At 39.3% G+C, this 15,181-nt stretch overlaps 1 protein-coding gene across 3 annotated transcripts in view; it reads left to right on the top strand.

Moving 5' to 3' along the window:
- The window catches only part of ctnna1 (catenin (cadherin-associated protein), alpha 1), a 126,171-nt gene that overhangs the window by 52,986 nt on the left and 58,004 nt on the right, over positions 1–15,181 (top strand). For all 3 annotated transcript variants that reach the window (XM_079670860.1, XM_079670861.1, XM_079670859.1), the window contains exons 4-7: positions 3,160–3,326; positions 3,966–4,085; positions 5,369–5,638; positions 9,190–9,393. In XM_079670860.1, coding sequence (XP_079526986.1) covers positions 3,160–3,326; positions 3,966–4,085; positions 5,369–5,638; positions 9,190–9,393 — 761 coding nt within the window. The remainder of the gene's footprint in view (positions 1–3,159; positions 3,327–3,965; positions 4,086–5,368; positions 5,639–9,189; positions 9,394–15,181) is intronic.

Genomic DNA, 15,181 nt, shown 5'->3' with positions numbered 1-15,181 from the left:
TTCACAGGGGGGGAATAACAGCCTGAAGGTGCAAACTGTGTTTGTGGTTTGTGTTGTCGATCATTTGCACAAACTGCTTTCGCTCTCTGTCAGAACAAAATGATCAGAATCTGTGTGATGTGAACAACTTTTTTGATGGCAAAAATTTTAGGATTCAATATCCTTTCTGTCATGAATGATAACAATATATTCGGGTTTTGGACTGGTAAACAGGTGGAAAGTAAATATATGTAAAATAACACAATTTTGGTTTCTAAAAGAATATTATGGAAATTTGACACTATTTTTCATTAAACATACAAAAAGATTATATTAATATTTTACTGATTTATGAATAAGAATCGGTAGTAAATTGCACCCAAAGCTGCTGATGTTGAACTACACTTCTTCTTCACACCAATTTCACAGCTGTTTGTCCATTCCAAGGAATAGACATGCTTCAATGTAACTGAATGACTCTATGAAATGTCTATGCTGACTCTGTAAAAAATAATCTTTTTAAGGGATAGAATTAAATAGATCTCTGTTTTGTAGCAATGCTTGCACACCTCTGAACCACTGTTCGTTGAGTATAGAGTTTCAGTATGTAATTTTCAAAGTGCGCATTTATTGAACTGAAAGTGCTAGTGGGCATGCATGTTGCTAGCGTAAGCTAACGTTGGGGGATGTGTGTATTAGCGCAACATTTATCAGGGTTAATCACAGGTTGTCAGTTTACCTACCTGGGGGAGGAGGGGGGAGGAAAGACTGCTGATGGCTTGTTATTGATGTTTCATTTACGAAGCCCAAGAGTTTGTATTTTTTCAGACACTGAATTCTCCTGGTACAGTCAATACACTAACTTGCTGCATTAGCTTACTCTTATACCGCTCAGTGAGGTTGCATTTCAGACTGTTTCCAAACAAACTTCATGTGTCAGACAATTCATTTTGAATATAATTTGAAGGCTTCATTACCAAGAACCATCTTTATGCAAAGTTTTGCCAGTAATAAACAGTCTTAAAACCAGCGTTATAATGCTTCACCTGTAAGATCTTTTTGTACATTGCATTAATATGTCTGCTATTGGATATCCAAAATAATTGACTGAAAGCAGGGAAAAAGCCTAGATACGCTTCATATTGGGAGCAGGGAGGTTGAATAGTCTGGGTAGAACATGATGTTCTTACAAAGGTTATGAGCAAATGTATATAAACTAACTTGGACTGCTGTTATATAAACGCAGTCCAATTGAACAACACATATCCTTTGAGTATTTACTGGAGCTCAGTTAAGATTTTACCTAGATCTTAGTTAAAGGGGGCATTAATACAATTCAGTGCATGAATAAAAACATGGACAGACCAAAGCACATTTGTTTTGCAAATTACTTCTGCTCAAGTTAGACATTTTGCTACTGAAGTTAAAATATGTAGTTATTCTGAGTTGCATGACTCAATGGATGTTCAGACGCGAGGGCGGAAGAGTGGTGCGGTGGAGGAAAATAAGAGGAGCTGTAGTTCCAGAAAACAATCTATCCAAGTTGTCAGTGGTCGCCTTTTGTTTTTACAGCACACATCATTTTGGGGGACTTATCAAATGTCCGCATGTGGCCAGAACACGGAAAACATTATAGAGGTCAAATCCAAGAAGTCACTTAGCCTTGTTTCTAAATATAGCTTCCTCGTTATCGCGGAGTGATAGAGTACACTGACACTTTAGCATCCACAGCACTCAGCTCTTACTCAGCGTTCACATAGCCAGTATAGAAGATTTAATTCATAAACCATTTTTCGGTGCTGCCTTTTTGCTTTATAAAATGACACACCACGGCATTTGTTATATTCCTGTAATGTCACCATTGTTGGTCTCTGATTGGTTCCCATGCGTGGGAACTTGCCATTCCCCAGTCCCACAAAGACCTATTGGCGTTACAAGACCAAAGAATGTGATGCAGGCTTTAGATGGCTCAAACCAGGTTGCAATTCATTTAGGCATTTGTATTGGCCAATTAGATCAAGTCATTTGATAGGCCTATTAGACCAAGACCTCATTAGAATCCAGTCCAATATATAATTATTGTCAAAGTGACGTAAAAAGGTCCTAATGGTTATGGTTCTCTACAACGTTATTGATGTCATATAGTCTAGGAATAAACACATTTATTTCTGCCCTATCAAATAAATGTTTATAGTCCATGCGGTTATTTCATATATGCTACTTATTTTTTTGAATGAACGGAAAACATACTCTAGTCTATACCATATCAGGATGTATATCGGTGCCAAGACAAAGCTTTTCCCTTCATAGGAAAGTGAACAAGAGAAAAACTATTTCTTTTCTTTTGATCCCTGATACAGAAAAAGCTTTTTAGAATCTGAATTTGACTATCTCTCAGCTGAAGTAAACTATTTACGGATGTATTGTCTTGTTCATAATGCGAGCTTACAAAGTCTATTTGTGTGTCCAGTCAACTGTGCAGGCCCATCCAATGTAGGACAAAGCATAGTGCTGGACAAACCAGACAGTGAGCCCTTTGTAGGGGCTGTGACCTCTTTTTTTTAATTTAAGGGGGCTGTGTGTGCAAGCAGAAATTATAACTGGACATTGAAGAGGTGTTTGTGTCCGTGTGTGTCTTTGTCGCTCTGTGTGTCACATGCTGACCTCTAAGCAGGCAGGGGGAACGTGTCAGACTGTTGCCTGTTTCCCCACACTTCTCTTTGTCTTGGATGAAGACTTCAAAGCAATTAACTGTAGCCTGAAAGGAGTGTGACTGCTCTCAGACTTGTGCTGTCAGCTCCGGTAGAGTATGACTACTAGAAATAAATGGATTTTATACGTGAAGAATTTGCTCTGATTTAATGGGTAACAAAGGAAGATTCATTGCATTTGGTAAAAAACAAAGTTATATGTGATATTGTGCTTTCTTTCGATCTAGTTTTTGTGTCATATCAACACATCACATCCTTTTTCTGAGATATATATATTTTTTGATTTTATTGCAAAAGATTGAAAGTCTGTTTCCTATTTTTAAAGACTACTAAAGCTTTGAAGGCTAGTTCATAGTGCAGTGTTTAATTTGACAAGTTCAAAAGTCAGTCTTTGAACGTGTTTTCATCTGAAGTTTCATTTTCAACCTTGCATTTACAGCAGACATTTTGTTTTGTCACTCATTCTCAGGTGATTCAATGCGGCAGGCTTCTGGAGACTTTGCAGAAGACCCCTGCTCATCTGTGAAGAGGGGCAATATGGTTCGTGCTGCTAGAGCCCTGCTGTCAGCAGTCACGCATCTGCTAGTGCTGGCTGATATGTCTGATGTCTACAAGCTTCTACTGCAGCTTAAACTGGTGAGATAGCTTCATTCTTTTGGATCATGTACATGTCAACAAGCTTAATATAATATAAAGACAAATTTGAATTAAAGGTGGGGTAGGTAATTAACTTCAGAAACACTTTTTGTTATATTCCATGGAATGCTCTTAACATCCCGATAGCAATAAATATATTAAATGCTTTGACAATAAATACATAAAAGAATGTCATCTGTGGAAGCTGTAAAAAAAAAACACGACCAATCATCTGAGCCGGCTCGGCTAAAGTAACTGGATGTCCTACCTGCCTGTCAGCCTTCCACTTATCTCATGCCCTCATTGGTCATGTGCGCGTTCGTGTGTGTTGGAGGAGGGGCTCTGTAAGGAAGTCTGAAGGAAGAGGCAGATTTTTTTTCGGCTGTGTACTTTCAAATTCTAGCGCACTCGAGCTGGTTTCTCTATTCTTACCTACCCTACCTTTAAGTCATATTTGATCAGCGATCATTAAGAACACAATCACCAACTAAGAGATTATTTTGAACACTGAAATAGCATTTAATTAATTATAGGTGAATTTTTTTTTCTATTCAATTTGAATCCAAAATGTTTTAAATTTTATTTAAGAACTGTATTTTTTTTGCAAAGTATTGTCTAACTTTTTCCTTCCTGGCTCAGGTGGAGGAAAATCTTGTGAAAGTGCGAAATGCAGGAACAGATCAGGACCTTGGGATCCAATATAAGGCCTTGAAACCAGAGGTGGACAAGCTAAACATGATGGCCGCCAAGAGACAGCAGGTAATATACCATTAGTATAATTAATGATTCAAATAAACCTTATTAACAGGGGCTGGAAGGTTATTTGGTAACTGAATGGGCATTAGTGGTTATGTCACTCATAACAAAATAGGCCTTTCAACCCTCAAACGGTAAGTACATCAGTGGGAGGGAGTAAGCAGTGCTTAAGATGGATGATTAGATGCTGTAAGCATGAACAATCTTCTTATTACCACTTGCAATGAGGTGGACCGGGAGAGCAAGAAAAGAGCATATAGGCTTCATTCTAAATCTGACAAAACCCATTACCTTGTGATGAGAAACAGCGCATCGTTTTTCTCCACTATGGTGTAAGTGGTAGTCAACAGGAAAGTGTTTCATAATGCATTTTCAAGATGAAACAACTTCATAAGATTCTTGGTGCAGATCCTTGAGATGCATATACCTAACCAATGGAGAAAGCGTACTGAAGGCTTTTTTATCAGGGCTGCACCCTTAAGGTCGATGATTTGAATCGGCCGGCGACCCCTCAGTTGGTGTGATGTTCTTCAAAACAAGTCATTCTTTTGTTTATGTTTAAAACAAATATAGAAATTATTAAAGTCAATCAAATAAAGATTAAGTCATAAAGTTGTTTCATTGATTTTAATAGCACTTAAATAGCAAATAATTTCCTATACTATTCCTAAAAAAAACCCCTCCAAGACCAGACAATTATTGTTATACAAAACACCCCTTTCTTAAATGGAGAACCTGCCAAAATGATCACTGATTATCCTGTGAGGAAATTGCTTTTACTTTTTCTATGAATGGGAAGATATGTTTAACCAAAGTGAAGGCAGGAAGTAATGAGGCTTAAAGACTGCTTTTTTCCAAAGCTTATGTCTTAAGCAATGCTGGATGAAAGCTCTGGGAGGGTTCCATTTAGAGGGAAGGATTTTGTTTTGTGTATGCAAGCGGCTTTTTTTTAATCAAATGAATCTATGCCAGCGATCACTATCTCTTCTCTTCTATGAAGATGTATTTGTAATATAATGCTGAAGTCTGAATAGCAACGCATTAATTTGCAAAGGCATATTATAATGACCTGATTATGACGGTGTTGTTTTGCCGCAGGGGACAGAAATAAATCTGGGTCATCCTGAACAAACTCTGTCACACTTAGTGTCTCTATAAGGGCATGACAGGCCCATTCTGAATCTAAAGTACATTACCATCCAGGTCCCTGTAAGAATTCCATCCTCCAGTTCAATCCATTACTTTTTTCATCCTTTTCTACTTTGCTTTTCATCTCAATCCGCTAGGAGCTCAAGGACGTCCACCACAAGGACCAAATGGCTGCTGCTCGCGGCGTGCTACAGAGGAACATCCCCATGCTGTACACAGCATCCCGTGCCTGCCTCCAGCACCCTGACGTGGCAGCCTACAAGGCAAACCGTGACCTGATCTACAAGCAGCTGCAGAGCGCCGTCTCTAGCATCTCCAACGCCGCTCAGGCCACCGCCACTGAGGACTCAGCGCTCAATCACCCAGCAGGGGGTGGAGAGCTCGCCTATGCCCTCAACAATTTTGATGTAAGTCAAATGAGTGGCTTAAAAGTCACAACCCATTTCACGAGTCCAACCAGGCATGCAGGTATCTGCCAGATTAATAAAACCATTCATTTTAGGATTGAATCTCTTAATAACAGCATGGCTCAGTTACGAACGTATGATAAGCTATTTATTAACATGAGGCGGATGAGGTCTTGTTCAGAAAGGTTATATTAAGGTCAGAATATTAGTTCATGGACCCAACTGAATCATAAAATGACCAAAAACCCTCCAAGGGCTCGGGGTCGAGGTGGAAATTAGGACGAGATATGAGGACAAATTGGGACATGGCTTTGGGGTACATTGAATATGTTCCTGAGTCACTACCTATTCATTCCTTGATTTGCTTCTAAGTCAAATGAAGGATGTCTACACAGCTCTAGCTTTCAGACGGACACATCACATGGTCTTATAAATATATCCTGTGAATAAATATATCCTGTAAATAAATAGAGTTAACCACTTCTCCGCTGGTAGCTGCTAAGCTCTGCTCAACTGTTGCTAGGTTGCCAGCTTCTAAAGCATAATCTGGAGGATAGCTTGGCAAACTCAATAAGTACCTCAGTGTAGGAAATGTTGACATTTAGTACAGGGAGCAACCCTAATTTACTAAAAACACTTTCCGTGTTGCTGTCTAGTTTTTCATAATTTCATGCTCAAAACCTTAAACCCCTGAAAGTAAGTTGTCATCCAGTGTTTACTCAAACTTTATACAGCCCTAAAATCTACATTAGACTCAGATGAACTCGTTTTTAACTAAATAAATTATTGTTATTAAATTGTAACATGGTTGAGATTGAATTTGGTTAAAGATAGCTTACTATTTATAAGAACATTTAACTATTAACTTATATAAGAGAAATATGACATTTATTTGTATCATAATATTGACATGAAACAACATCAAGGTAGCAGCTGGGTAACAACGTTAAGCTAATCGTCTTAATGCTGCCTGGGGTGATAAATGCAAACATGATTACCCTGATTTTGTTTTCTTCTTCCTCTGACTTCTATCAGACCGGCAACGCACCTTTTTATTCACACAAGATGTTTAATATTCTGACAAATTCCAAAGACATTGAAGATACATCAATGAGCTCTATAGAAGAGAAGGTTTCTACTGTGCCACTTTACCGCTAGACACATCACTCATCTTTAGTTGATCAGCAATTTAGTCATTTAGCGAGGAGCTGTGTGTAACTTGATGTGTTTATCCTGCAGCAAAAAAAAATGTCACACGTGACTGATGCAATCTGCATGCTAATGTTTTCCGTGCCCCATATGATGCAATGTTTAATTACTCTTAGCCTTTATTACTCTGTTGGTGCAGCACGGGTTGGAAGTTGGTATTTGTTTTATATATACAAAAGGAGAAACAACCGTTGAAGTAAATAGATGTGTTTGATGATTACCTAATGATAGGATCTCAAGCAATTATCCGGATGCGCAGTTACACACATGTAATTTGCACTTAACATGTGTAATCCCTCTGTGGACATTGACAACATGAGTACTGTGATAGGATCTATGTGACTGTTACTCACCAGGCCAAGCTGCTCCCGAAGTGAGCACACAGACAAAAACAAAATGTTTTGGAGAATATTATTTTATTTAATCTTTAATTTAGCCAGGAAGTCTCCTTTCAGAAGCGACCCTCCCAAAATGGCAGCGTAGAATGGGTAATATATAGTTGAATGTTGATATACTTGACCTTGAAGGCCCACCTTTTAGACTCTCCATTAGAGTCAGTAGCTCTTAACGAAAGCTAATCAAAAATGTACTTAAGCTTTTTAGGAAGCAAATGGAGTATTTCATCAAGTGAACATTCCTTTCCAAAAATAGTCTCAGTAATGAGTAGACAAAAACACGCCACTTCTGTTTTCAATAAATTAGTATTTTTAACGAATGGTAACCTGATGATTGTAGGTACAGAAAATAGATCTACGTGATAATGCAATAAGCCTCACTCACTAGATGTTCCTGTTTGCAGTGTTGAAACAACAATTTGCAAGATTTTGTTTTCAGGATCAGACTGATGTCTGGCCACTCGGGCTGAGTCGATTTACAGCCCTGGAAATTTACGTTACACTGTTATAAACTATAAAAGCATTTCCGTCTGACAGCTGGTCTGCCAAATGATTAATCTATAAAACAAGTGTCAACAATGCAGTCTCAAACTGTTGCCTCAGTGATTATTTTACAGGTAGCCATGCCTTTCCCAGAGTAGCTCCCTTCTGTTGCCCAATTTAAAGTGCAAGGCAAAATTAGCAAATGAGTCAACCCCCCCAATTCTCTCTATCTCTCGCACTCTCTTACTGTGTTTCCTCCTCCGTGTCTCTCGTGTGCCTGTTGCCATGGTGATGTGAAACGCAAGCAGAGGAGGTCAGATGAGATGGAAAAGAGGGGGCTGAAGGTGGCTGTGATAGAGGAAGGGCTGCCTAATAAACCTCACTTCTAACAGATGAATTGTTTAATATTTAGTTGCAGCAAGGTGTCTGCTGAAGCCCAGAGTTGGTTTGGAGTTTTTACTTTCATTCTTTAAGCGCCCCAAGTGTCATGTGGATACCTTAACCCTCTGCAGTGCCTCTCCAGCATGTCAACTAGTTGCCTCTCAGCACGCTTGCCCCTGTAAAATCACACATTGAAGTGTCCTTTCTCATGCTGCAGATATTAAAGAGAGGGCAGTGGTTTACTACGGCAACTCTGTGAAAAAAAGTAGAAAAAGGCTATGAAATTTAAAAATCCTTTCACATAAGGGATTATATAATTTAATATTCATAGGCACATCTGTTGTTTGAAATGGATCTTGTAGTCTACATTCCTGACATGATGGGGCTTTCTTTTCTGATTTATTCATCAGATCCTCAGAAGAACTTTCCTTTGCTGTGTTGCACTATTCCAGATGATTGGTTACATTTGATGACTTGTTTTTCTCTAGTCAGCGCACTGAGAAAGTGCGTTTTTGAAGCTGTATTCATCTTTAATGATTCAAAACACTGATTATCAGCAGAGCAGAAGAGCAAGCCTAGTCTTAAAGAGGATATACTAAAACGGTCCCTCACTTTACCAACTAAAGTATTTGAATAACCACTTATCCTTTTCTCTGTGTGACACAGATTAAAAAGGGGCGGTCCTGAGTCTAATTTGGAGAGGCCACTAAGGATTTTCCACGAACCAATCAGATATTCCGCTGACAAAGTACATGTGCTGAATGTGAGGCAATTATTTTTAATTAAAGGTAAAAGTGACCACACCTTCATTTCCTGGTCATACCATAGTTAGTCAAGAAACGTACATTATTGCAGAGCTACTAAAACCGTAGGCAAGTTCTGGTCGTTTGGCCCATAGACAAAAATGAGACCGCTTAAAACATTCTTCTCTTCACCTTCCCCGTCAGTCCGTCAGATCAGCCCTTCTCCTGCCTGCCAGAGTTCTCTCTTCGTGGCTTGTAGAAGGAAAGATCAATGTCCTATGATGACTTTTATCTTTTTTTCCCTCCCTGTGTAATTTCCCCTCTGACTCTTTTCTTACAGAAACAAATCATTGTGGACCCCCTTGCGTTCAGTGAGGAGCGCTTCCGCCCCTCCCTGGAGGAGCGCCTTGAGAGCATTATCAGTGGAGCTGCCCTCATGGCCGACTCTTCCTGCACACGTGATGACCGCAGGGAGCGTATCGTGGCCGAATGCAATTCTGTGCGCCAGGCTCTTCAGGACCTTCTGTCTGAGTACATGGGCAATGTAAGTATACCTTTCCATTTCCTACACCTTTCCATCACACCCAACTCCACACTTTGTATCCTCAACACAGCGCCTCTCTCATTTCACTTTTAGATTTTGCATAGCCCCTCTGTTTAACCAAAACTTATAAATACTTTAGTTTCTTGGATCCAAGTATATGTATGTATGTAAAGACAGTAATGTTTATATTTGCAATCCATTTAATCACTTCCCATACTAAATGTCCTGAAAAGAATAATACCAAGAGTCTTCTGATTCTAAAGAGAAACATCACCTATTTGCATTTAAATCTTGTTTTCTTTTTTATAACCTCAGTTAAAATGGTTAATGTTGTTTGGGAGCGAATCAAAGTACTCCTCTCAGGTTATCGTGTGGGCAAAAGGTCCATACTCTATATTGCATTAATAATCTATAGAAACAGGTCTGCGATCAAGCAGTCTTTTGTTAATCAAGTCTTCGTATTTTATATATAACTCGTCTCGTAGGCAGACTTTTGTCATAGTTATGTTGTACAAGTTCTCTTAAAGTAATAGGGGTCAAAGATTTGATATAAAAACGCTGGTTTTATATTTATGGTGCTTGGTTTAAAGAGCCTTATATGTCAAACTGTAAATAAATAAAAGGCCCAAATCACAATGTGGTGGGCTCTCTGGGACACCGCATTGCTGCAATTCCTTAGCAAAACATTTGAATAATGATTGTTACTATTTAACTATTGATTCATGTCAAAATGACCATGATTTGTTTTACCACGGTGCATACATTGTAACGGTCTTGCTTCAGTTAAAGAATACTCTACCCTAGAATCACTCTATTCAGTAATCAGTCTATTTCTCAGTGCTTCCTTCAACAAGCAGAGAACAAGGGCTAACTTCAGTATACTGTTAAGGCAACAGAAGATGCTTTTCATCACAAGGATAGAGCAGACATGGATGTAATAAGAGCATTAGATGGGGGGTTTCCACAGCTGCATAAACATAAAGTACCCTTCACTACAGTCCAATCCTTCAGGGATTTCATTTTCAAACTTTTCTGCCAAATAAATCAAGTCTGGTGTGACAGTGGGTGTCAAGTTCTATAGTTTCTCAAGTACTGAACCTAGCAAACAAAAACAAAACACTTTGTATACACCATGGAACATCACTTATTATGGAAAAAGTGAAAGATATGCTGTTATGCTGCTGTTGACATTTATCTTCATAAATAAAGTAATACTAAACAATTGAGTTTCAGCAAAATACAAACTGCTCTCTTGTCAGAATGAAATGTACCGTTTGCTAATCCGTCAAGCTGTTTGAGTGGCATGAGGCCCACACTGCACTCCCTGAAGAATTTTCTTTTTTTCGAAACACTAAAAAGCTCATTCATAGAGAAAACATACAGAATGGTCTTCAATATGCATTTTAAGAGTACAGGTGGGAACTTGTGTTCATATGACCTCAGGTAACAAGATAACATATGTATAAGCTAGCTCAGTATTGGACTATTTGTTTCCCCATCTGAAAATCTGTTCCTGTATTCAGTGTAGACTATTTGACTTTAATGACTGTTAGGACTTTATCTCTTACTAGTTCTTCTCCAAGATATCTTTTTAGTAGAAAATGATAATGTCGCTTGGGCTTTTTTGTTAAGAAGCAGCAATGACACTGAAAAACTATTATAATTGATCCATTCTGTCCCTCCACTGATCTCATTTTATTTTATAATATCTTTCTTCTGTCTGTTTGGAACGGCTCTGTTCGGCTGAATATCCTCACTGTAACGACAGCCTTTCAGTGTGAGCCACTCACCCAGAGAAATGTCCTTGCTGTGGTAATTTCTTATTTAGTACCGTCTATAAGCCTGAACTTTATCCGTTTTCTGCTGTACTCGCTGTCTTCGGAGGTAACATTTTAAAGAGCACAGCTTTTCTATTTCATTAGTGAATTCTTACAGTGGTCCTGTGGCTGTTTTGGATGTTATGCCAGGTAGGGTGTGATGCTATGGCATATTCAAGCTGTTATTCACACACTGCAGCAATCCTGCCAGAGCACAATTATCTTAATAATGCAAATGCTGCCAATTGGTTTACAATTTGTACAGATACCTACTATAGGCTTAAAGGGTGACTTCTAATTTTAGCATTACTGTCTAACTTGCCGAATAACAAACTTGTCTAACTTGCCTATAACTTAATCAATAACCTTCCTAAGCCAAGAGGTTACTATAATGATTTAAATACAGTATTTTATGTGTATAGGTTATATTATAAATAGGCCAATTTAGGGCTGGTACATCTGCAGCATGGCTTCAGAGCCTGGTTATTTACTATAGCAGAGCATTTGGCGATGTCCTTAGCCTGCCTGCTTAATAAGTAGGCACATCTGCATCCAAAAGTAATCTGTGTCTTGGCTATTTACCAAACTCTCCATGAAGAGTCTGAAATCTCCAATGTACGTTTTGAGGGATTTAGCTCAAATACACTCAAACATACAGGACCAAAAACACAACCTTTCTGGCTGATATGATATGAACTGCACGTTGAGGTAGCACTTACATATTTATGAATATTGCATTAACTCAGGGGTCTGGTGAAAGTGGCTTTGGTTTCTTATGGTAAAGTAGTATTACAGTAGTAGTCTGGCTGAGCTTGGTTGTCCTTTGGGGGAAGGCATTTGATACTTAAAGGATATATATATTGATTCATAGCTAAATCCCTAATATTTGTTTATGCCCCATGTGGAAAAGCTTTTTATCTTTTAAGCTGTAATAATGTCTTTGGTTTCATGGGATGCACTGGATATGAGAAATAGAATAAAGGTACTGAATACCTGTTATCAATAGCATGTTCATAAAGGTTTTCAAGCATTTACGCACTGATGGCTATTTTATTTGTAACCAGATAATTATAACAAAGTCATTGACTGTTGACAAATGTTTTTCACTGGACATTGATGGACAAAATGACAAGCTGTCGGATGTCAACTAAGTTTACATGTCATTTTGTCTCAATACTCTCCTGTCCATGCTCAGGCATTACAGCCAGGGACTGCTCTCATTGCTCATCCAGAACACTGCCAGTTTATTTTAAGGTTCAGGCCATTCATGCAGCATCTCTGTTTTGCTTCAAAACAAGTTTTCTACTTGACTGGACTCCTCCAGCCCTTGAAGACTTAGGAACTCAGATTTACAGAGGAACACATTTCATCACCGCAGTGATGATGAGTGGACATGACAGGGACTTGGTTGCTCATTTGGCCAAATGAAGGAAACCAATGAGAAGCATAATATGTCCACCTTGTGCATTAAATGGCCTTGGATAACCTCTTTAGAAGAGCAGCTGGCACGTGGTTATCATGGTGAGATGGCTGGTGTCTCAACCTGGAGCCTTAAAGCAAGGGCAGACAACGTGACAGGTAACCTGACTGCATCTGTGATTACGTGTGGCAGACTAAACAAACCTCTCATTGGCCTGATGAGGATGTGTTCGCTCTCATTCTAGAGCAGAGCTGAAGAGGTGCAATGCAATATGTAATTCATGCAGGAAAAGAAGAGAAAAACACTATAGTGCCATACTTACCTCTGATTTGGCTGTATGTGTTTTGATGGCCATGATTTCCTTCGCGTATATTTCTGATTTGAAATGGCACACTGCAAGTCATTAAACAGTATCTAGCCATTACAGCATATGGGTTTGCACTCACAGCTGAGGCTTTTGGATGGACTCCTAAATCATTCTCTTTCTCGCTCCCATCCCTTCTGCTTCTTCAGGCCCTCCAGCTACAAGTTGTGTTTACCCTGCTTTTCATTTCTTCTTCCTCTCCCTCAGACTCTTCGACAAGCATTCGGCTGGATGTCCTTACCTCACCATCTTTTGAGTAAAAACATGTCAAGGACTAAAACTTGGGCTTTGTTCAAAATCAATCACTTAGTGTTTAGTGTGTTGGTCATGCTTTAGTATACACTTTCTGTACAGGTAAAGATAATCTATACAATGCACTTAAAGTATCCTTGATGGTTATTTTAAAATTATTGATCCAACAGTGGTCACGAGTGCCAGCTTCTGTGTTACAACATCAATAGTGTCACATGCATTTTTTTTAGATTTTTAAGACGTCCCACTAAATAGTTTGCCACCATTTACAGTATAGGAAATGTATCTCCCTTGAATTAATGCTGGTGAATAGAACATTTTCTTTCCGTTCAGAATGTTTTTCATAAGGATATTTCAAATAAGACCAAAGTATTATTTGACAAAGAAGAAAGTAATTTGAGTCAGTCAATGGAAGTCTATTAGTTTCGTATCAAAGTAGATTTGTTGCCATGGCGGGATGAAGGCTATGTTAAGACCACGATCAGATGAGACCACAGTTCTACAGATCTGACACACGCCTGCTCGCACCCTTACGGTCCTTTAAATAAGACTGAGGACAAATCGTTGAATAAAAAAGGTCTTTGAATCCTACATATAATGTTTGAATAGGAGTATTCAATGTTTATATAAATAGTACTTTTGAAACGGCTCGCAAATAAATGTCCTCATTATTTAAAAGTAGTTATATAAGACAAATGAAAGCAGTCAGTACAGTGGATCAAAAGCAGTATTATTGTCTTGTGTGGAACCCTCTTCCAAATATGCCAGATTAATTGTATCTAAAAAATAATGTAATACATTTTAGAATGTATAGAAAGCATGTATGTTATTGTATTACTTGGATAGGGCCAAGTGTTGAATTACCCATGTCCTGTAGTGCAAAGTGTGTACTGTTATGATGATCATTTAACAAGACTAGAGCTTGTTTACTCAGCCGGTGAAGGGGAAAGGCGGGCAGGGGCAATGTAGCCCCAGCACTGACACGTAGCGTGGCCTCAATTATTCTATATTGTCATGACAGTTTGGCATGGCACGTGTTGAGTGTAACTGTTTCTGCCACTTTGGATTAATAATGCATCTCTAGTTCCCAGCATCTGTCAGGGTTTTGTTTCACATAAGAGAGTGATGCTAGGTAGCTTTGACATATTAAGCCTCTGACATTTAAATTCCTTTAATGTGAAGTGATACATTATTATCTGGACCCGCATGTAAAGGACCACTGCATCTCCCTTCACTGGTGTTTTTTTCCCTGTGTATCTCAAGAAAGTCCTGCCACTCTTGCGGCTTTCACACCAGCGCTTTTCCCATTCTAGCTCCGTGCTAGAGCTTTTCTGGTTCAGCTCCGGTTTCCCTTTTCTGCTCTGATTGTATTGAAGCGCTGTTCGCTTTGGTTATGCTCTTACGAAACGAAATGGAAGGCAAGGGACGACTTTACTTGGAACTTTACAAACATCACATGCGAAATTCAAGACTTCTTTGTGGTCTTCAGGAGGTTGATCCTGCCCATGCTCCATGCCCCCGCCTCGACGTAAGAGAGACGTAAGCGGCGCCGCCTCTTAGCTCCAGAATCTTGCTTTGCTAGACCGTACATTTGTTGGAGCTGGAAACAAACCGGATTCCGGAGCTAAGAGGCGGCGCCGCTGCGGTGTGAACAGGAAAAACCGGTACTTTTCAGGCTCTAGCTCCGAACCGGCCCTGAACATGCGTTGGTGTGAAAGGGGCATCTGAGCTCTTTAGCATTTCCCTTATGGTGCGTTCACACCGGACGCATTGCGATTTCTGGGGGCGACGCAATTACATGTAAAGTCAATGCAGAGACGCGGACAGACACAAATTCGCTCCGGCTGTGAGGATGCAGTGAATGCCGCGGCGCAATTGAGGCGATTCAAGGGGGCCGCGATTGAAGAGGGACGCGATAACTGCTCGAGTTCAATT

This window comes from Notothenia rossii, assembly GCF_949606895.1.
Source record: "Notothenia rossii genome assembly, chromosome: 3".
NCBI classification, from domain to species: domain Eukaryota; kingdom Metazoa; phylum Chordata; class Actinopteri; order Perciformes; family Nototheniidae; genus Notothenia; species Notothenia rossii.
The sequence above is the reverse complement of the archived record's forward strand: the minus strand, read 5'-3'. Positions and strand labels throughout refer to the sequence as shown.